Source organism: Gallinula chloropus (genome assembly GCF_964237585.1).
Source record: "Gallinula chloropus genome assembly, chromosome: 13".
Classification (NCBI taxonomy): domain Eukaryota; kingdom Metazoa; phylum Chordata; class Aves; order Gruiformes; family Rallidae; genus Gallinula; species Gallinula chloropus.
The window spans coordinates 12,838,675-12,861,293 of record NC_140098.1 but is presented as its reverse complement, the minus strand read 5'-3'; the positions used below and the strand labels follow the sequence as shown (position 1 = coordinate 12,861,293).

At 56.0% G+C, this 22,619-nt stretch overlaps 2 protein-coding genes across 2 annotated transcripts in view; one reads left to right on the top strand and one right to left on the bottom strand.

Moving 5' to 3' along the window:
• Positions 1 to 22,619, bottom strand: part of LOC311196741 (protein NDRG4-like) — a gene marked incomplete at both ends in the record, with an annotated part of 721,213 nt that overhangs the window by 320,480 nt on the left and 378,114 nt on the right.
• LOC311196463 (hydrocephalus-inducing protein homolog) overlaps positions 11,688 to 22,619 on the top strand; it is a gene marked incomplete at its 5' end in the record, with an annotated part of 68,508 nt that continues 57,576 nt past the window's right edge. The window contains 7 exons of the mRNA XM_084270033.1: positions 11,688 to 11,786; positions 13,309 to 13,428; positions 14,245 to 14,379; positions 16,174 to 16,373; positions 19,273 to 19,397; positions 19,806 to 20,007; positions 21,644 to 21,719. Coding sequence (XP_084126159.1) covers positions 11,688 to 11,786; positions 13,309 to 13,428; positions 14,245 to 14,379; positions 16,174 to 16,373; positions 19,273 to 19,397; positions 19,806 to 20,007; positions 21,644 to 21,719 — 957 coding nt within the window. The remainder of the gene's footprint in view (positions 11,787 to 13,308; positions 13,429 to 14,244; positions 14,380 to 16,173; positions 16,374 to 19,272; positions 19,398 to 19,805; positions 20,008 to 21,643; positions 21,720 to 22,619) is intronic.

The following is a 22,619-nucleotide window of genomic DNA, read 5'->3' as shown; positions in this document are numbered from 1 at the left end:
AGCCAGAGCTGAGCACTCTCACTGCTGCTGTGGCCAGACTGACGTTGCCATACTGGCCACAGCGCTGCCGGCGACAGCTCTCGGCAGGGCTGACCCTCCACATACCCCAAGTCCCATGTTTTTCAGCTCAGTCTCCATCAGCCACCAGCCTCAAGTAACAACTTCACCTTCCACACTGTGAGCATATTTCAGGTACATGGTGATAACTCTGATGATTTTTTCCCCATAGGACATGGCAGAGTATTGTAACAGCATTGATGAGGAGACACAAAAAACAATCCTCAGCAAGGTGTGCTGCTGCTCTAGCAACCTGGTTTGTCTCAAGCCATATATTAAAACAATTAAAATCTCTAAATAGGAAGTGAAAAACTTCCAGGATCAGCCTTCTGGGTCCCCAGGAGAAGCACAGGGCCATATTCCCAATGGACATGCAGCACTGGAACAGCCCAGACTAACCCAGGCTGCTGTAATTAGCCCCGAAGGGTCACTGTGCCTCTCATGGCTATTTACTTGATGGAGGCAACACTTGTCTCCCCACCCAGAGCTGTCAGGGCAGACGCTGCTCCAAGTTACTATTAGCCCAGCCTCTGCAGTAAGCCTCTATGTAAGATTAAAAACCAGGACCACAACTGCCAACGTGGCTGCAGCTCTGACTATGCGCAGGGGCCCACCCAGCAGGATTCGGCTCCCCAGACCAACTCCAGAAGGACACACAACCCCAGGGAAATACCAGGGCTGCAGGTGAGACACTCGGTGGGATGGACAACAAGCTGCTGCTGCTCCACCAACACCAACCCAGGGTCCTGCTCTGGGTGTTTGGTGAAGCTGCATCTTCCCAGGTCTGTACCCACCTACTGTTCTGGCACAAACAGGGAGGGCAAAGCACGGAACAAAAGCCATCTCTGAGCAGCGTGGCAGGGGGTGACTGCTGTTTCTCTAATGGCAACCACAACCACTCAATTAATTCTTCATCACTGACTCAATGACTTAGGGTACAGATTCACATAAGAGGAAGGGAAGATGCCATTAAAATAGGTGCAGTTGCTAATTACGTGCCTGTCCCTCAACTCACTGCTGCCTGCCAGCAGCGCTGCAGTAGCACACGCAGCCTCAGCTGTGCTCAGACACCAGTATCCCCATTTTGGGAAGGAGCAATACCACTCAGAGCTCCCCAGAAATAAGAAGAGCTGGCCTTGGGCAAGCAGAAAAGCTCTTAAGATGTATTCAAGATTGCCAGACCCACCAGATATGTTCTCCAGCCTCTCCCACCCCGCAGTCCCAGGTCTGAAGGATTCCAGCACAAATTGGGGGTGACCTGCTCCATCATCTACGCTGCTGTAAAAGAGCATTGCAGCACAGGGATCAACTCAGGCTGAATGTGTAGCCTAGGTGTGATCGCTGAACTGAGAGGGGAATAAGGACATTGAACCTGTTGAACTCAAAGTTGGGAGGAGATTCAGCACACAAACTTTAGATCCCTGCTCGTCTAGAGGCTATTTACAGCTTTCTGATTTACATGGGGAAAGGAGGGTGAAGCTGACATTGGTGGAAACCCCAAACTCCCCCCATAGCTCGTGAGGAGCATCTGACAACCTGAGATCCCAGCACTCTTCATGGAAACGGGAAGCTTCCCACATCCACCCTCAGGCAGGGTGAGGCCGGGCCCGCAGGCCGGGCTGTCCGGGCGCTGCCGCACGGGCCTCGCTCCCGTCCCGCCGTTGCCACGGGAACGTTTGTGTCCGTTGCTTCATTGCCAGCGGCAGCAGCCCGGCTGGCAGCCACGCTCCGGCGTGTGAGTATCCCCACGCCCCCCGGGAGCGGGAGGGGGGAGATTCCGGTGCCAAGCCCGTGTTTTTGGGGCGGTGGCTGCGTTCCGGAGGTGCGGCCTCGGGAGGGGCGGGGGCGGGCGGAGCGCCGGGGCTGGGGGCGCTGACGGCAGGAGCTGTGGCTGTAAATTCACAGCACGTGGAGCTCTGGGAGGCCCTTGGAAGGGAGCCTGGTCCGCCTTGCTCACCTCACCGCCAGCTGAGAGCTTGAGTTTATGAAAAGCAGGAAGGGGAAGGTGTAACACGAGGCTCCTGTTAATTATCTCTGCCGTGGTGGAGCTTTTACAATAAATTGTGGGATGGCAGTACCGAAGTGATAAAAAGACAAGAGGGGCTGGAGTATAAAGGTGCCAGGTGAGGCTTCCTGGGGAGCAAGGCTTGATTTAGAAAGCTCTCAGCCACTTAGTGGTGGGCTGGAGGGGCAAGAGATTAGTCCTGGAAAATCTCCTTTCCTGGTTCCCGTGAGATGCTGTTTATATGGTAATTACAGCTAAGCGGGTGATTTCTAAGCAAGAAACGTGGTCCTGCTACTTAAGCCTGAACAGGGCAAGATGATTTAGGTGAAGAAAAGTGTTCGGGAGCATCCTGGTTCTCCCTTTTAGCAGATCTCCTCTCCGGCTCTCCCAGCAAAGTGTAATAGAAAGGCAAATGAACCAGTTACTCTGGAGAGAGGTGCCTTATAGCTGCTGAAGGAGGAGGATTTACTGTGTATAGTGAAGCACGATTCAGCCACCCGTCTGCGCTCCTGCAAGAGGAGCTGCTTGCAGTGCACGGTGGGGCAGGCAGGAGGCACTTGAGACTCTAACATCGCTTGGAGGGTGCTGGAGCTGGTGTGAAGCAGAACGTGGGGAGCGCTGAGTGTCAGAGCCTGTTGCTTGTGGTTTGCATGTGGGTGCCAGGCTGTGCGGAGAGCCGGGCCGGGGGTCAGGAGACGCCGGCAAGGCAGTGAGCTGGTTGAACTGGGCTCTGAGCTATCACCAAGCGGCATCTGCCCCACGCCCGTGGCGCCGGTTTCCCCGGTCCCGGGGCAGGAGCGAGCGGGTAGTAACTCCCCGCCGAGGTGCGGCGCTTGGTCGGCTCTGCCCGGGGCTGGCCGGGCCCGCAGGCGGGGCTGGCCGGGCGCTGCCGCACGGGCCTCGCTCGCGTCCCGCCGTTGCCACGGGAACGTTTGTGTCCGTTGCTTCATTGCCAGCGGCAGCAGCCCGGCTGGCAGCCACGCTCCGGCGTGTGAGTGTCCCCACGGCCCCCGGGAGCGGGAGGGGGGGGATAGCGGTGCCAAGCCCGTGTTTTTGGGGCGGTGGCCGCGTTCCGGAGGTGCGGCCTCGGGAGGGGCGGGAGCGGGGGCGGGCGGAGCGCCGGGGCTGGGGGCTGGAGCGGTCGGGGTGCCTGGCACAGCGTGCCCGGGGGGGGGTGTTGGGTGTGAGCTGGGTGCCGCCCGAACTGTGTCAGGCCGTGGTGCTCACCCTCCTGCCGGGGAGGCTTCCCTGCCTGGAGGCGGTCTGTTTGGGAGGGAGGGAGGGCGGGATATCAGGGGGGAGGCTGCCTAAGGAGCGAAGGGGGGGCTCTCATGCCGGGCTAGAGGAGGCGGCAGCGTTTTGTGTTGGGGCCTGCCCCCCCCAGCTGCCCCGCCCCCTCCAGCTGCCCCGCTGTGCTCCCCATCAGAGCAGACTTCCCAGGCCAAGGTCTGCCCCCCCATGGGATGCGGCTGTGGCCGCATCCAGGCCCTGGGGCAGGAGTGGAGGGGATGGAGGCTGCTGGTGCTGCCCTCCTCTTCTTGTTCACGGGCCTTTGGGTGTTTGGAGCTTAAACCTCAGTGTTGCGACGTGTAAATGAGGGTTTCAGTGCCTGAAGGGTAGGGAGTAACTGGGTGAAGTTTCCGTGACACCTCAGGGTTAGTGCAGTGCTGAGTAGGACAGCAGTAAGCCAGGAAATAGGGCCCGTTGTCTGTTCTGGCAGCCAGGAATGCGTGTGTGTGCTGGGTGGGTATGAGGCTGGAGCCTGCCGAGGTGAGGCTGGGGGTGATGCTCCTGCTGCTGCTTTTGGCTGTTTGCATGTCTCCAGTTTGGCATCTTTTAAATTCAACTGCTGTTGGTTTTGCCAGAGATTCAAACTCCCTTGTAAGAACTGGGCAGGGATGCGCAGAACTCTTGTTGAGAAGGTGTTTGCAGGTTGAGATTAAAAGATTTTGATTTGGATTGGGGTTTGCGGGAGCATTTTGGGTGAGCTGGGTGATAGCAGAGCTCTGTGGGTGACAGCAGTGGTCAGGATGTGGACACAGCACAGCTGTGCACGGTGAATTGATGCCACAGAAGCTGGGATGTGGTTCAGAAAGGGAGAGAGGATGGCTTTCAGGGGTGCTGGCAGTGCCCCATGTTCCAGCTTGGGTGTGTGGTTCAAGGGTAGATGACCAAATCCTTGTGTGGCAGCAGAGCCGTGGCTGCTGTGCACATGCCTGAAGCCCCTGGGCAGCGCGGATTTGTTCGCCTCGTGCTTTTAGCTGCAGGCTGCTGTGGGTCCAAGCACTTGCTTTGGGTAGGGTAAGATACTGCCTGTGGAAACAGCCTGACAGCCTGTGTCTGCCTATGAGTTCCATGAGCTTTGGCTCCGATCCTTACAGGATCCACTACAGAGTGGCAGCGCTTCGCTAACGTGCTCCTCAGCCCGGCAGAGGCAGCTCTGACCCCGCTCAGGCCACTTGCTGCCGACCTGGGGACCCGGTAATAGTCCTTTTGTCTCCTGCTTTTCCACTCCGAGGTCTCTTGTTGCGTGGAAGCTCTGATGTGTTGCCAACCACAATGAAACGTGGTCCCTATGCAGGAAAAAGAGTAAATAGTGGGGGGGAAGGGTTGATGCAAGTTGGGAAGCCCAAGATAGCAGAGATGAGGTGCTGGGGGAGAGAAAATAGTGCTCTAAGTGCTGACGGCAGGAGCTGTGGCTGTAAATTCACAGCACGTGGAGCTCTGGGAGGCCCTTGGAAGGGAGCCTGGTCCGCCTTGCTCACCTCACCGCCAGCTGAGAGCTTGAGTTTATGAAAAGCAGGAAGGGGAAGGTGTAACACGAGGCTCCTGTTAATTATCTCTGCCGTGGTGGAGCTTTTACAATAAATTGTGGGATGGCAGTACAGAAGTGATAAAAAGACAAGAGGGGCTGGAGTATAAAGGTGCCAGGTGAGGCTTCCTGGGGAGCAAGGCTTGATTTAGAAAGCGCTCAGCCACTTAGTGGTGGGCTGGAGGGGCAAGAGATTAGTCCTGGAAAATCTTCTTCTCCTTTCCTGGCTCCCGTGAGATGCTGTTTATACGGTAATTACAGCTAAGCAGGTGATTTCTAAGCAAGAAACGTGGTCCTGCTACTTAAGCCTGAACAGGGCAAGATGATTTAGGCGAAGAAAAGTGTTCGGGAGCATCCTGGCTCTCCCAGCAAAGTGTAATAGAAAGGCAAATGAACCAGTTACTCTGGAGAGAGGTGCCTTATAGCAGCTGAAGGAGGAGGATTTCCTGTGTATAGTGCAGCACGATTCAGCCACCTGTCCGCGCTCCTGCAAGAGGAGCTGCTTGCAGTGCACGGTGGGGCAGGCAGGAGGCACTTGAGACTCTAACATCGCTTGGAGGGTGCTGGAGCTGGTGTGAAGCAGAACGTGGGGAGCGCTGAGTGTCAGAGCCTGTTGCTTGTGGTTTGCATGTGGGTGCCAGGCTGTGCGGAGAGCCGGGCCGGGGGTCAGGAGACGCCGGCAAGGCAGTGAGCTGGTTGAACTGGGCTCTGAGCTATCACCAAGCGGCATCTGCCCCACGCCCGTGGCGCCGGTTTCCCCGGTCCCGGGGCAGGAGCGAGCGGGTAGTAACTCCCCGCCGAGGTGCGGCGCTTGGTCGGCTCTGCCCGGGGCTGGCCGGGCCCGCAGGCGGGGCTGGCCGGGCGCTGCCGCACGGGCCTCGCTCGCGTCCCGCCGTTGCCACGGGAACGTTTGTGTCCGTTGCTTCATTGCCAGCGGCAGCAGCCCGGCTGGCAGCCACGCTCCGGCGTGTGAGTATCCCCACGCCCCCCGGGAGCGGGAGGGGGGAGATTCCGGTGCCAAGCCCGTGTTTTTGGGGCGGTGGCTGCGTTCCGGAGGTGCGGCCTCGGGAGGGGCGGGGGCGGGCGGAGCGCCGGGGCTGGGGGCGCTGACGGCAGGAGCTGTGGCTGTAAATTCACAGCACGTGGAGCTCTGGGAGGCCCTTGGAAGGGAGCCTGGTCCGCCTTGCCCACCTCACCGCCAGCTGAGAGCTTGAGTTTATGAAAAGCAGGAAGGGGAAGGTGTAACACGAGGCTCCTGTTAATTATCTCTGCCGTGGTGGAGCTTTTACAATAAATTGTGGGATGGCAGTACAGAAGTGATAAAAAGACAAGAGGGGCTGGAGTATAAAGGTGCCAGGTGAGGCTTCCTGGGGAGCAAGGCTTGATTTAGAAAGCGCTCAGCCACTTAGTGGTGGGCTGGAGGGGCAAGAGATTAGTCCTGGAAAATCTTCTTCTCCTTTCCTGGCTCCCGTGAGATGCTGTTTATACGGTAATTACAGCTAAGCAGGTGATTTCTAAGCAAGAAACGTGGTCCTGCTACTTAAGCCTGAACAGGGCAAGATGATTTAGGCGAAGAAAAGTGTTCGGGAGCATCCTGGCTCTCCCAGCAAAGTGTAATAGAAAGGCAAATGAACCAGTTACTCTGGAGAGAGGTGCCTTATAGCAGCTGAAGGAGGAGGATTTCCTGTGTATAGTGCAGCACGATTCAGCCACCTGTCCGCGCTCCTGCAAGAGGAGCTGCTTGCAGTGCACGGTGGGGCAGGCAGGAGGCACTTGAGACTCTAACATCGCTTGGAGGGTGCTGGAGCTGGTGTGAAGCAGAACGTGGGGAGCGCTGATTGTCAGAGCCTGTTGCTTGTGGTTTGCATGTGGGTGCCAGGCTGTGCGGAGAGCCGGGCCGGGGGTCAGGAGACGCCGGCAAGGCAGTGAGCTGGTTGAACTGGGCTCTGAGCTATCACCAAGCGGCATCTGCCCCACGGCCGTGGCGCCGGTTTCCCCGGTCCCGGGGCAGGAGCGAGCGGGTAGTAACTCCCCGCCGAGGTGCGGCGCTTGGTCGGCTCTGCCCGGGGCTGGCCGGGCCCGCAGGCAGGGCTGGCCGGGCGCTGCCGCACGGGCCTCGCTCGCGTCCCGCCGTTGCCACGGGAACGTTTGTGTCCGTTGCTTCATTGCCAGCGGCAGCAGCCCGGCTGGCAGCCACGCTCCGGCGTGTGAGTATCCCCACGCCCCCCGGGAGCGGGAGGGGGGAGATTCCGGTGCCAAGCCCGTGTTTTTGGGGCGGTGGCTGCGTTCCGGAGGTGCGGCCTCGGGAGGGGCGGGGGCGGGCGGAGCGCCGGGGCTGGGGGCGCTGACGGCAGGAGCTGTGGCTGTAAATTCACAGCACGTGGAGCTCTGGGAGGCCCTTGGAAGGGAGCCTGGTCCGCCTTGCTCACCTCACCGCCAGCTGAGAGCTTGAGTTTATGAAAAGCAGGAAGGGGAAGGTGTAACACGAGGCTCCTGTTAATTATCTCTGCCGTGGTGGAGCTTTTACAATAAATTGTGGGATGGCAGTACCGAAGTGATAAAAAGACAAGAGGGGCTGGAGTATAAAGGTGCCAGGTGAGGCTTCCTGGGGAGCAAGGCTTGATTTAGAAAGCGCTCAGCCACTTAGTGGTGGGCTGGAGGGGCAAGAGATTAGTCCTGGAAATTCTCCTTTCCTGGCTCCCGTGAGATGCTGTTTATATGGTAATTACGGCTAAGCGGGTGATTTCTAAGCAAGAAACGTGGTCCTGCTACTTAAGCCTGAACAGGGCAAGATGATTTAGGTGAAGAAAAGTGTTCGGGAGCATCCTGGTTCTCCCTTTTAGCAGATCTCCTCTCCGGCTCTCCCAGCAAAGTGTAATAGAAAGGCAAATGAACCAGTTACTCTGGAGAGAGGTGCCTTATAGCTGCTGAAGGAGGAGGATTTCCTGTGTATATTTCAGCACGATTCAGCCACCCGTCTGCGCTCCTGCAAGAGGAGCTGCTTGCAGTGCACGGTGGGGCAGGCAGGAGGCACTTGAGGCTCTAACATCGCTTGGAGGGTGCTGGAGCTGGTGTGAAGCAGAACGTGGGGAGCGCTGAGTGTCAGAGCCTGTTGCTTGTGGTTTGCATGTGGGTGCCAGGCTGTGCGGAGAGCCGGGCCGGGGGTCAGGGAACGCCGGCAAGGCAGTGAGCTGGTTGAACTGGGCTCTGAGCTATCACCAAGCGGCATCTGCCCCACGCCCGTGGCGCCGGTTTCCCCGGTCCCGGGGCAGGAGCGAGCGGGTAGTAACTCCCCGCCGAGGTGCGGCGCTTGGTCAGCTCTGCCCGGGGCTGGCCGGGCCCGCAGGCGGGGCTGTCCGGGCGCTGCCGCACGGGCCTCGCTCGCGTCCCGCCGTTGCCACGGGAACGTTTGTGTCCGTTGCTTCATTGCCAGCGGCAGCAGCCCGGCTGGCAGCCACGCTCCGGCGTGTGAGTGTCCCCACGGCCCCCGGGAGCGGGAGGGGGGGATAGCGGTGCCCAAGCCCGTGTTTTTGGGGCGGTGGCTGCGTTCCGGAGGTGCGGCCTCGGGAGGGGCGGGGGCGGGCGGAGCGCCGGGGCTGGGGGCTGGAGCGGTCGGGGTGCCTGGCACAGCGTGCCCGGGGGGGGGTGTTGGGTGTGAGCTGGGTGCCGCCCGAACTGTGTCAGGCCGTGGTGCTCACCCTCCTGCCGGGGAGGCTTCCCTGCCAGGAGGCGGTCTGTTTGGGAGGGACGGAGGGCGGGATTTCAGGGGGGAGGCTGCCTAAGGAGCGAAGGGGGGGCTCTCATGCCGGGCTGGAGGAGGCGGCAGCGTTTTGTGTCGGGGCCTGCCCCCCCCAGCTGCCCCGCCCCCTCCAGCTGCCCCGCTGTGCTCCCCATCAGAGCAGACTTCCCAGGCCAAGGTCTGCCCCCCCATGGGATGCAGCTGTGGCCGCATCCAGGCCCTGGGGCAGGAGTGGAGGGGATGGAGGCTGCTGATGCTGCCCTCCTCTTCTTGTTCACGGGCCTTTGGGTGTTTGGAGCTTAAACCTCAGTGTTGCGACGTGTAAATGAGGGTTTCAGTGCCTTCAGGGTGGGGTGTAACTGGGTGAAGTGTCTGTGACACCTCAGGGTTAATGCAGTGCTGAGTAGGACAGCAGTAAGCCAGGAAATAGGGCCTGTTGTCTGTTCTGGCAGCCAGGAATGTGTGTGTGTGCTGGGTAAGTGGGTATGAGGCTGGAGCCTGCCGAGGTGAGGCGGGGGGTGATGCTCCTGCCGCTGCTTTTGGCTGTTTGCATGTCTCCAGTTTGGCATCTTTTAAATTCAACTGCTGTTGGTTTTGCCAGAGATTCAAACTCCCTCGTGAGAACTGGGCAGGGATGCGCAGAACTCTTGTTGAGAAGGTGTTTGCAGGTTGAGATTAAAAGATTTTGACTTGGATTGGGGTTTGCGGGAGCATTTTGGGTGAGCTGGGTGATAGCAGAGCTCTGTGGGTGACAGCAGTGGTCAGGATGTGGACACAGCACAGCTGTGCACGGTGAATTGATGCCACAGAAGCTGGGATGTGGTTCAGAAAGGGAGAGAGGATGGGTTTTAGGGGTGCTGGCAGTGCCCCATGTTCCAGCTTGGGTGTGTGGTTCAAGGGTAGATGACCAAATCCTTGTGTGGCAGCAGAGCCGTGGCTGCTGTGCACATGCCTGAAGCCCCTGGGCAGGGCGGATTTGTTCGCCTCGTGCTTTTAGCTGCAGGCTGCTGTGGGTCCAAGCGTTTGCTTTGGGTAGGGTAAGATACTGCCTGTGGAAACAGCCTGACAGCCTGTGTCTGCCTATGAGTTCCATGAGCTTTGGCTCAGATCCTGACAGGAGCCACTACAGAATGGCAGTGCTTCGCTGTGTGTGATGGAGATGGAGAGGTGGTTGTCAGGCTGGCGACTGGGCCATGGACCTAAAAGCCGGCCATGGACCGGTCAACCCGCAGTCCTTGTGGGGTGGGGGTGCTGGAGAAGAACTGCCGTTAGGATCAAGTCTTTAGCAGCCCTGCCTGCACAGACGTGGTGTTCATGTTTGAGCTCATTGCTGTTGTTGCTTTAATGGCTTCGTGGTTTTCTTTCTGCTGTTACAGCCTCGAATGCCTGTAGAGAGCCTCGAGTGTGAGTGTTAATAAATGAAAATTAGGGCCCTTGTTCTCCCGGGAGAAATGCTCTTGGGGGCTGTGGGAATTTCATGCCTGGAAGGAGTCATATTTGCTGGATAATTTCTGTAGCTCAAACCAACCGACTGAGCCTGGAGACTCTAGTTTTTCATCAGAACATTGAACTCCGTGCTGCGTTAGTTAGAAACACAGCAAAGCTCCTGGCACGGAGGGTGGGCGTTGGGCTGGCGAAGTGGGAAGGGATCTGGTCTGATCTTGTTCATGCTCGGGGCAGCCGCGGTCCCTGGGCTGGAGGTTGGTGTAATAACCCTGAGCAGGTGATAAGGTCGGGCACAAAGTCGCCTGGGGTCAGCTTCTCTTCCTGAATTTTCAAAGTCCCATTGTTGCTCCTTCCAGATTAGCTGAGACATGGCTACCAAAAACGTTCGTCGATCTAGTGAGCTTTCTACAATATTACAACGGAGAGTAGTAACAGCTCCAAAGAAGAAGTATGTAAATGTAAGTACCTGCTGTGGCCAGATAGGAGCTGTGGTAAGGCTGGAAACCTGCCCTGTGTCCGTCCTCTGCCTGCCCCTCCTGTTTAGCCACACTGTGAAGGTACACACCACCACCCCATCTCTTTGCTGCCATACTTGTGTTGGAGGTGGCCATCAAGGTGCAGTGGGAGATGGAATGTGGGCTGAAAGTCCAGAGTCTTGTCTGAATGTGCTGCTGAAACCCAGTTAACGGGATGTCCTGGGCAGTGCACTGGAGTAGCTGAAGCATTGGGGTGCTTCTACCCATCCTCTTGGTGAGGGCAGCAGTATCTTCTGTCACGGAAGCATCCTTGCAGGCGCTGCTCTGACCATCCCTGCCCTCCCAGCAGCTGGGGATGTGGTGGGACTGCTCAGACTCTGCCTGAAGACTTGAGAGACGTGTCCAGTCCCAGCTAGAATGGGGTCCAAACCAGTTCTGTCATGAGTGTCATCCTGGGTTGAGCGCAGATCCAGCCCTTGAAGCAGCTGTGGAGTTGGGGCAGTTCCTCCTCCCCATCCATGAACGTGGGGCAGTTCCTCCTCCCATCCATGAATGTGCCTTTTGCTGACCAAGGCTCCCTTTACTGGAGATAACCTCATGGAGGAGGTATCTCTGTATGCTTCTGTGGAGAGGGCTGTGAGGCCAGAACAGAGAGAAAACAAGGGCTAATTAAAAAGATAACTAAAGCTTGGACCCAGCACAGCGCTACTTTTCTGCTCTCCTGCGATTCAGCCGGCAGTGACATCTCCACACGCCGGCTGGTTGTGAGCATTGTGTGAGGATGGAGTTAGGGGGTTTCTGATGACTCCTCCCCACTCCTTTCAAAGGTCACTGCCTGAGTCCTGCAAAGCTAAAGGGGAAACAAATGTCTGAAGAGCAGAAATGCTCAAACGTGTCACATCAGAGGATGAAGGAGAAGCGCAGGGGACAGAGCCGCTTGGTTAGAGCTCGTGTTCCGCTCTCCATCATTCATTGACTGATGTTAAATATTTCAGTGGGGAACTTTGGGAACTTCCAGGACTATCCTAGTGGCTGTGGTGACAAATGGTTTATCAGGGGTGCTTGAACAAGAAAAGCCTTTCTGAACAGAGATGTTTCTGCAGCTCTTGTTGGTGTTTTGTGTTTCAGGGGACACCCTCTGCCTTCCTGGAGATGTCTGTCCCCAAGGCAGAGAGGCTGGCCAGCACCCGGGAGATGAGGCGGCCCCGGATTCTGCCGCCTCTAGACACGAGTGAAATCTCCCGTCATGAGGTAGACCTTTTCCTGCCCTTTTCCTTGCCGTTTGATGTGATGTTTGAAGGAGGTGTGTGCTGGTGGCAGGCTTGCCCCCAGCTTCTCTAAATACCTCGGTGACAAGGTCCTGCTGTCCTTTCAAACCGCTGCTGCTGGTCGAGTTCCTTCTGTTGGGGAAAAGGGAAAACATATTTCCCCCCTGGGACGATGTTGAAGCAACATATGGTGCTAAGCCAGGATTAATAACCCCCGACCAAGTTCTGCTGGAGTTGAGTTGCTGTCACCAAAGGGATGGTACTGGGGGAAGGCTGGGGTGGGACACAAGGGCAGGAGCTTGCCATTTTCCATCCTCCCTCTGAACTAACCTCCTGCTTCCTTGCTTGGTGTAGTCACAGCAAACCCTCAGGGCCGTGACACCCTCAGCAGTGGCAGAGTCAGCCTTGGAAGGCCGTAGACCCTGCGGTACCTGCTCAGGGCTTAATGAAGCCGATTTGTTAATGCTTTGGCTTGGAAGGAGGAGCGTGAGCCTTCAGAAGGGTGTGAGGGCTGCAGGCTTCAGGGTCTTGCCAGGGAAGTCCCCCTGGGCAGAGTGGGGGGGATGTGTTTTATCTGGAGTAACACTTGCTTGGATGGGTGCTTAAAGCTGCTGCTTCTGCAGGACCACTGGGTATGACACCGCCCAGACAGGGGGTTACTGGGGGGGACAGTGAGAGACCCTTAAGGAACGGGTGAGGGATTGCCTGGGACAGCACGGGAGGTTGGGAACGTGTCAGATGAGTGCAGGCAGAACTGGCAGTGAGCTGCAGCTACTGGCTGCAGTGTCACCGTGGTGTCTGGGGGCAAGTGGGAGACCTGCCTCTGTCTTTCGGGTGGGCACAGTGCAGCTGGAAGAGGGGAGACAAGGCTGGGGAGGACTTATCTCTGAGGAATGCCTCTGCTCCCTGAGGGTTTGCGGCTGGTGCCTGTTGTCAGCCATGCTTCTGCAGCAGGATTAAATAACACTGCACTAGCAGAATAGGGTAAAGAATCTGTTTAAAGCTCATGGGAGAAGGAAATACCCAGTGGAGTCTTGCTCAAGGTGCTCAGTAATGCTGAGAACGAAGCAGAACCTCGTCACCACCCAGCGCTCGCAACACTTGGCTCTTCTCTAGCTGCTGTGTTGCTTTCCTTTCGGCCTTACCTCCTCCGGTGCTGCTGCTCTCGCTGGTTTCTAGGCTCTGCATCAAAGATGATGTTTGGGGATGTGTGGGACACAGAGTAAAGATCATCCCAGAATTGTTTCCTGCGGTGTCTTGTGTAAATTCTCAGGTTTCCCTTGCTCTGTGGGTGCTGGTGGCTCTCACAGAGCGTGCTCTGGAGCTGTGTGACCACACCAGCCACAGGGTTCTGCTGCAGATCAGCACTGCCTTGCGTTTTAGAGAAGGAAACCTGGAGAAAGACCCAAAAGAGCTTCTTAGCTTGAGCCTGTTCAGCGTGGGGCTCTCATCTGTGAATCTTTGTCCCAGCCCCTGAATCTCTCTCTCCTCTCTTTCATCTCCAGTCCTCAGCAGTGGACGTGGACCAGAGCTTAATTCGGCCTTTCCCATCAGAGGTGGTGTTTAAGAACTACACCCCCCATGAGGTCTGCAAAGCGACGCTGGTTCTGAGGAACTGTGACAAGGTGAGCGCTGGGACACGGAGCTTTAGGACTGTGCTGGAAGATACCAGTGTAATTCCTGTGGTGTACAGCAGAGCGGGTTAGGCAGCACACCCAGAATCAGATGTCTCACCACCTTGGTTTTACAAGATGGTGGAAACCTTCCCATTCCTCCCCAGAGTCTGATGGGACCTGACTCAAAGGAGCTTTCCTAGTCAGCATCCTTCCTCTTGGGAGCTCCAGACTGGTGGCTGTATGGTCCTTACCTTGCAGACCTCAGGGTGGACAGTGTCCTGGTGGGTCCTTGGTTACCCTTGGTTTCTGTCTCGGCACCTCCACCTCTTGTAGCCTGTTTGGCTGCCTCTGTGCAGCTTGCTGTCAAAGCGCAGGGGCTGAGGCTTCTCTGCTTGATGCCTGAATAAGTTACAGTTAGCAGCGTTAGCACTCCAGGAAAGGGGCTTTGAAACAGCAGCAGAAAGCCACTGGCTTAGCAGAAGCAGTGGGAGACCTTTAGGTGCTGCTTGAAGCTCCTGCGAAGCTTAATTGGGTTCCGCTCGGGGTCTCCTCGGACGACGTGACGCTCTGCGTTCCCTTTGGAGAGCCCCAGCGCATCCAGAGTTAGGTGCTCCTGAAGGTCTCTGCCTTTCCTTGGATACAAACCCCAACCTGGCATCGGGGGGTGATTTCCCCAGGAAGTTGGGAAGGGAAAAGTGGAGAAGTGTCGGAGCTCAAGGTGCTTTGGAAAGGTGGTTAAGGAAGGATGTCAGCAGGGCACGGCCAAGGCTGCTCTTCTCGTGTTTCCACGAGTACCAAGATGGCAGTTTCATGTCTTTCCCACAGGTTCCTCGGCTGGTGAAGGTCACTCTGGAGGACTCACCTTATTTCAAGTTGGTCAAGCCCAAGGGTGTGTCCTGCACTGTAGCAGTTGGACTGGCTTTGACCTACCGTGTCCTTTTTACCCCTGAGGAGAACAAGGTGAGACTGGAGGTCCCAGGAGGTTGGTGCCTTCAGGGGAACGTACAGGGCTAGGTTCAGAACAGGGCATCGGGTGGGGGTTTGGAGGAACTGTTGGTTTCACAGGGTTGTGCTGGATCTAGAACTGTGGGAAGTGTTTTTTTCCCCTGGGGAAGGTCATAGGCTGTAGGCTCTTAGACAATTCAGACTGTTTTTATCCTTCAGTGTTGGCATGTTTAACGTCTGCTGACTTCAGAGACAAAAGAATCTACTACTTGTGGTGGGTTGGCCGCTCAAGGTGTTGGTTTCTATTATCTGCCCATTGCTGTGTAATTACAGGTTTGCTCCAGTAACTAGAAATACAAAAGTCTGTTTAAAAGCAGCCTGTTATTCAGAGGATCTGAGACAAGGACCTTTGAAACCTGGTGTCACCTTTGGGTGTGTCATGTTGGACACAGTAGTGAGACAGCTGAACATCACCTCTAAAGCTCCTCCAGTGCTCTAGGCTGTGGTCCGGCAGTCTGCAGCTACTCACAGCGCGGTACTTCTGTAGATGACAGAGACATCGGCCTGAAAGAGCGTGTGCAGGCAAGGTTAGGGCATCTAACTCCACCGTACATCTGGAGATGGAGCTGTTCAACCTGGCAGTGAAATGATTTTGGTGGCTTAATTCACCTTCCTGCTGCTGCCCCCCAGCCGGCCGGGGGTGGGGGACAGGGCAATGGCTGGCTGGCTCCTTGCTGAAGCAGCCCAGGGCTGGGAATAGCATGCTTGGCTCTGGTGGGGCTGTCCCCATGCCTCCCGCTTGAGGGCCTGAGAGCACCAGCTTCAGGAAGGCACCCAGTCACTTCTAGAAACTTCAGAGGCGTTAGCAAGGCATCGTCTGTGCCACAGTGTGCAGCAGAGAGAGCAGAGCTGTCCCCTGCCTCCCCCAGGGTTGGGCTGAGGTGAAAGGGAAGTCAGAGGTTAGATGTGCAGTGAGAGCTCTCAGGGCCTGGGAGGAGCTGGAAGAGGCTGCGCCGAGGGCAGGGCTGGAATTGTTGGTGCCCTTCAGTACCTGTCAGGGATCTCTCAGGAATAGCTTGGGTATGGAGCAGAGCCGGCTCGGGGCTGGGGAGGTGGATCAGCTTTCGGAGGGTGGGTGTCCCCAGCCTTGTCCTTGAGATGCTGTGGAAAGGGATGGGAAATCTCTGCCTCCCCTGATGTTAAAACAGTCATCTCAGTAAGGAGTTGTGAGGGCCTGGGACAGGCTGCCAGGGAGGGGCTTGAGTCACGGTCCCTGGGTGTGTTTGAAAAAAGGGCAGATCAGGCACTTAGGGATATGGTTTAGCACAGGACAGGAAGAGTTGGACTCGATGATCTTAAAGGTCTTTTCCAACCTTGTGATTCTGTGATTTCACCAATGGCTGGTGGACAAGTCCATCCAACAGTGTACCTGAGCATCCCCCACCAAGCTTCAAGTGGGGTCACTGGGATGGAGTTGGTGCCGCGGCATAACCGGGTGCGGAGCGGTGCTGGAAGCAGGTCCTTGATCTGCTGCAATCCCTTCCGTGGGATTACTCTGTTCTGGTGCTTCGGCATCAAGCTATCAGGTGACTTGGTCTGGTTCTGCCAGCTCACTGAGGAGGCAGCTGGATCAGCAGGGCGGTTTCCTCTCTGCAGGGTACCAGCCCTGTCCCAGTGGTGCTGCTGGAGGGAAAGGTCGTTACAGAAAGAAGTGCTGTTACATTCTCAAAGGCTCCTGTTAGTGGTGGGAAGCAGCAGTTTTCCTTCCGCCGGGGACTGAACGTACTGTGATTTGTTCCTTCCCCTCAGGATTATTCCCACCAGATCACCTGTGTCACAGACAGGGGACAGTTCATTGTGCCGATCCGAGCTATTGGTGCTCGGGCGGTCCTGGACTTCCCCCTCCACCTGGACTTCTCCACCTGTCCAGTGAAGTACAGCAGCCAGAAGACTCTGCTGGTTCGTAATGTTGGTAACCGGGAGGCCCGCTACTCCATCAGCACTCAGAGGTAAGGGACCTCACTTCATTTGCCCAACAAAATGTGTGTGTGGGTGTTTTTCTTCTAGAGCTCTAGAGCAGCAAGTTTCACTGCCAGGAGCTTGCTCCGACACGGGCTTTCCACAGAGTCACAGTGTCCTTCAGGTGTCTCCAGGCACTCCAGCGTGGGGTCCTCCACAGCTATAGATGGGATCTCTGCTCCCTGCCATCCATGAGCTGCAGGGGGACAGCCTGCTTCACCATGGTCTTCTCCACAGGCTGCAGGGGAATCTTTCTCTCTGGTGCCTGAAACATCTCATCATCCCTCCCTGCTCCTTCTTCCCTGGCCTTGGTGTCTGCACAGTTCCTCACATCTTCTCACTCCTGTCTCTGGGGGCAAAAAGCAGCTTCTTGGTGTTTTTTTTCCCTCTGTGATTCTGAGGCACTGTGACTATCCCTGATGGGCTCGGCCTTGGTCAACAGCGACTCCTGCCTTGAGCTGACTGGTGTTTGCTCTGTGGGGCTTCAGAGAGCTTCTGGCTGCTTCTTGCAGAAGCCACCCCTGCAGATCTCCCCCTTCTCCAGCAGAACCCAGCCATGCAAAGCCACAACACAGGTACAGGCACATGTGAGAGAGGAGGAGGACAGCAGTGGGGTAGAAGGGAATGAGAGATCCGTCTGAGCATGTAGAGGCCGGCTGATGGGCCTGTATCCTCTATGTTTTATCTGTGCAGGTTGAACTTCTGGTTTAGTTGATGCAACTTCTCTTTTCTGGCCTGAGCAAACTCAGGCTCTTGCCCATTGACAAACCAGCTCAGGTGCCACCGTTCCCCAATCTGCTGTCCTGCTTGTGCCACTTGTCTTTGCCTCCCCTCTCTGGGTTCCCTTCCCTGGCACCAAGTGTAGAACTTTCTGTTCTCCCCATTAGGGTGCTTTTGCAGCCCATCTCCCATCCTTAACTATTCCTCACAGTACTGAGAGCTCAGCTCATGCATCTGGTCACATCCTGGTGATGTTCCCCGCCCGGTCATCGTTTGTGCGAGAACTTGGCTGTTTTCTGTTCTGCTTTTTGCTCCAGAGAGGAGCTCATAAGTGAATCTGTGGGGCCAATTCAGCATCTTTGATAGCATCCAGAAAACGTGGTCACATTTTGGCCATGATTTGACTGCTTTTTCATGAAAAAACCCAGCCAGCCACCCCAGCACTGCCCATGCTTCAGTGTGCTCTGTGCCTGCCCTCCCTCTGCAGGGCCGTGCCCAGCCCCTAACCGCAGCACTTGGGAATAAAAATCCCAAGAGGATAAATCCAGTAAGTCTCTTCCCATTGCTCTTGTGGTTCAGGCAGGAGAATGAGTTTCTTCTCCGTGACATTGGCAGAGAGAAATGTCATTCCAATAGGTTTAAGATGAAAATGGTGTCTGGGAGCAGACAAGGCGCAGCGCTGCCTTTTCCTGCGGCGATGGACGTTGTGCTCTGCTGTGCTCCAGGGACAGAGAGGGTCGGGTCTGGGATTAGATCCCTCTAGGAGTGTCCCCACCCAGCTCGGAAAGCTCGGGAGATGATCCTCCAAGGCAGAGCGTTCAGGGATCCCCTGTGGTACCCATACACTACAGGGAGGTGTAGGGATGCACAAAGACCACCCGAGGTTATGAAATTAGGGCTGAGGTGCAGGAAAAGGGGGGAAGGGAAGGTTGGGCTTGGGAGGTGCTGAGTGTACCTGGGATTTTTCAGTGCAGTCTCAGATGCTTTGTCCTGAGGGACTGGGTTTGCTGGGATGGTTATGCTGGTTGACTTTGGCTGTTACACTGCTGCCAAAAAGTAGCATGTGCAAACATTAAGCCTTTGGGTTTGGTGGGGTTTTCCCTGCTGTAGATCTGGGTGGACAGGGTGGGGCATTTCAGTCCCCAGTAACTTTGCTGTCTGCCTTGGGGCTGGAGGTAGCTTTTAATGAACTAGGTTCTCCCAAACTCAACTGGTTTTATGATGCCAATTAAGGCAGCAGTAGACGAAGGAAAGCTTGGCTGTTAGAAGATGAAGGTAGCCCGGGACTCGCAGTATAGTGCAGCCTCCTTGCACGCTGCGTTTACTGAGCATGTGGGTGCAGGAGAGAAGCCAACGTGGTGCTTTGAGGGCCTGTGTCACAGACTTGCCAGCTTCTTTCACTTGTCAGCTGCCTTTCTGCATTATGTCAGGAGTATGCTGGTCCTTGGTATCCTCGTGGGACATAACTTGAGCCCAACTCTGTCAAGATGGGGAAGCTTGACCCCTGGTGAGAGTAAGCAAGCCCTAAATAGCAAGGTAGATAATTATCAGAGTGCTTACAGGTCTAGTGTTGCTCTCTTGCTGAAGGGCCGTAATGGGCAAGATCTCAGCAGGTCCTGGTGTGAAGGGGACTCCTGGGTTGGTGTGCCTAGATGAGGGTATAGGAGCTGGGGACTGCAAGGTGCTGCTGGGAGATCAGGACCTGCGAAACTTCAGACATTGTACAACAAAGCAAGCGTACAGCTGGATGTAGTAAAAGCATGCCAGAAGAAAAGGAGCTATTAACCCCCCCTCCAAACCTTCTCTCCTGTCTTTCAGGAGTAGCAGGTTTCTAGGTGGCAGAAAAAACCCTGATTCCCAGGGACATCAGGGTCAAGCTGTGCATGCAAACACCTCTTACCTGCTCTGGGCTCTTCACAACCCATTCTCTGATGGTATGGTCCGGACTGGAGCCTGGATGCGGAATCTGGGGAGGATGAAGTCATTTCATACCCTCGGGACTTTGGAGAGCGAGGGTCGCCAGCCGTGTTTCTGACCCCCTGTGTTCTGGGTTGCTGCTGCCAGCTGCTTGTTTGCTCCTCACAGAACTGATCTGCCGGGAACTAGACTGCAAAAGAGCCCCCAGAGCTCCCACCACAGTCCTGATGAGTGTGTGTGTCTCTGTTGCAGCCCTTTCTCTGTCGATCGCTCCTTCGGTACACTCGGCATCGGTGAGGCCATGCAAGTAACAGTGGACTTCCACCCACTGAAGACTGGGGATCATTCCGGTTCCCTGCTAGTTCAGTACGACACAGGTGAGTATCCTGTCTGCGTCCTTCAAAGCAGAACAAGGCTGAACTTCCTTTGCAATTTACTTGGACTTGGTCCTGTAAGCGTAACGTGTGTGTGTGTGTGTGGGGAAGCTCTTGTCTGCATCCCATCCTGCCATGGGCTGTCACTTTGCTCCTTCCTCTGCCACCTTCTTTTCTGGCCCACACCCTCCAGGCATCTTTGGGGGGGATCAGTGAGAGACTGGGAGAGACTTGACACTTGTGGTGGGCCTGGAGGAGATGCCGTGTGAGCTGTGGCTGAGGTGGGACTCCCCTGGGAATGAGGGGTAATGAAAGCTGTAGCCCTTTCTTCTGTGACCTGAGGCTCGCTGCGTTCCTCGTGCTTTCATCAGCAAGTGAGAGGAGTAAAGAGTCCCCTTTGCTTTCTTCCAGGTGAAAACATTAAAACAAAGCTTTATGGAGTGGCTGTAGAAGTCAACATCTGGCTGAATGAGAAGCCTGTGACCATTGAGAAGACCTACCTCACGCTGTCGAACCGCAGATGCGTGGCCATCCACAACCGCAGTAACATCATCGCCCGCTTCCAGTGGAAGGCTTGTGGCACGCAGAAGGAGAAGGATCAGCGGGAGAGAAGGTCCGTTTCAAAGATGCCTTTGGTTAGGTACCCTGCTCAAGGGGAACGCTACCGTATGGCCTCGAGGGGGGTTGGTGCTTTTAGGACAAGTCAGCCATCCACAGCATCAGGGTGGGTGTCCCTGGGCTTTAGGGTGATGGAGCTCGGTGCTTCCCATCCCAGTTCCATCCACCCTCTGGCTGAGGGTGATGTTTTAGGGAGGAAAGCTTGATTGCAGTGACTGGATTTCCTCTGAGAGCGAGCTCTGGTGTTTGTGGGAGCCGCAGACTGCTGAGAGCCAGTGGCTCCCGGGCTGCAGAGAGTCTGTGAAGCTTCATTGGCCCAGGAGGATGAGGCCATCTCCTGAATAGGTTTGGGCTGTCCAGGTTTCCAGCACAGGGTGTTTCTGCCCTTCCTTCGAGCCTGGGGAGAGTTTGGAGGTGGAAGGGTCTGCAGGGAAGGAAGGTAGGGCAGCATGGGACTTGGATGTGCATTTGGGCTTCAGAACCCCCTGTCTTCATGGTGGAGAGAGATGGGGCTGGATCTTCAAAGGATTTCTTTGGGGAAGCTTTGAAAGGCCTCTCTCAGGTGGCAGAGACACACTCAGAGCCCGGGAGGTGGAATGAAGGGTGGGAGATTCCACTTCAAAGCTTGGGTGATTTGGGAATCCTTGTGTGACTTCTCAGAGTGGGGCGGATGTAGGAGTTAGCGTGACTGTGGAGCTGATGAGGAAACTGCCACAAACTGGAGGCTTTGTGAGGGCTTATGAGCAAGTAAAGGTCAAGGGAATTAAGTCAGAAATGGCTTGAAGGCCAAAAGTAGTTTTCCACTGTTACCTATTTTTAATTCCGCAGTGTGTGACTTCTATGTGAGCTCAGTGTGTTAAAAGAAAACCTCATGACCTCCTCTTGGTAAAGGAATAGTCCAGGGAAGTGCCACCTCTCCCCACCTGCCTGTCTCAGACTGGGCCCTGAGTGATGCTCTGCCCCTCTGGAGGCAGTGACTGGAGCGTGAAGGGGGACAGCAGTGCACCCACTCGGAAGTTCTGCTCCCTTCCCATCTCTGGCTTGTCATCCTTAAACTCCGGGATGATTTGGGCAACTACTACCAAGTGAGGGAGAGATTAACTGTGTCAGAGCTCTGAGGAGAAGGGGAAAAGGAAAAAAACAGGTGGTTCAGGGCCAGGCTGAAAGGTTTGGGCTCAGAGGTGCCAGTCCTGAGGTCTTCATCAGGTGATGTTAGGCTTCCTTTCTCACGGCCTCTGTATTTCTGTACCTACCCACTGATTTCACTGGGATGCTGTGGTGCCTGAATCCCGGAGCCCTGGGATCCTCTGGTGGAGGCGGGGTGGGGAGCAGAGGGGATGTGGTTGTTCCTTATACCTGCGGGTCTGAAAGGGAAGAGAAGACAGTGATGCTGGGAACCTGCAGCGCAGACCAGGGGGCTGCTGCCCTGCCTGGTGATGGGCTGCCCTGGTGTTCCTCATCCTCCTCTGCCTCCCCTGAGCATCCTGGGAGTAGGAGAAGCCAGTTGAGGATGGAGGTGGATTCCCCATTGGTTGTGGCAGCAGCTTTGAGCTAGGTCGCTCTCCTGAGGGCTGCTCACTTGTGTAAGACCCCAGGACGCAAGATCACCTTTCCCGCCTCCTCTCCTGCAGCATCCCCGACCAGAGTGCCAAGGTGCAAGGAGAATCCCAGCTTTTCTCTGATGGGATCTTCAGCATTGAGCCAGCGGTAAGTGACAGCTTTGAAACCTCCCTTTCTCTTCTTCCTCCTCCTCTTCCTCCCTGAATGAGGTCACTCAGCAGATCCCTGCTTGATGTGCTGGGAGGAAACGCTGGGTTTCTGGTGGGGCCGGGAGAGCTGGTGGCAAAAAGCATTTTCCAACTTGTGATGGGCACCGAGAGCCTAAAGCTGGGCTTTGCTCCCAGGGCTATAAATGAAGAGCTGCCTAAGTGTCCTGACCATGTTCAGAGGGATGGAGCCTTATATGTAAAGGCACACCTTCCACTGGGTTAACGCAAGGTGTGGGACCATGTCAGTTGAGATGCTGACCCGAAGAGCGAAGCGCTCCTCTGTGGGAAGGAGGGCAAATTCAGCCCCTGTTTAATCACAGAAATACCAGTCCTCACCTACCCTGGTCTTGTGCCAGCCCTGAACCTCTGTTCTGGTGCCATCAGGAGCTTGCACGTGAGACCAGCAGGTTCAGGCAGGCTTTTTGACCTCTGACACACCTAGGTACAGCAGCTTGCTTAGTTATCTTGCTCTTCCATTTATGCGAGCCAAAGCTCGTGGTTTAATCCCCCCGAGCCCCAACTCCGAGTGTGTGCCTGGTCTGGCATGAGAAAAGGTGAACCTGCTTTGTTTTAGGGAGGGGGATGGTGTTTTCTTATCACCCATGTAAGGTTGGGAGTCACCAATGCAGAGCTGCAGTTTCACACCAGTGCAGCTGGGGGCAGCATGATGTGACTAAGAGATGATGTCAGAGCAGTAGGGAGCTTGTAGAGAGTGGGACCTGATCAGCCGGGCGTTCGGAGCATCCTGCGCTGCACCAGAGCTGGTTGTGGGGTGTCACCCAGGGCTCCTGCTTAGTGGCAGTAGGACTAGGCCTCCACAACGGGCTTAACCCGCTCC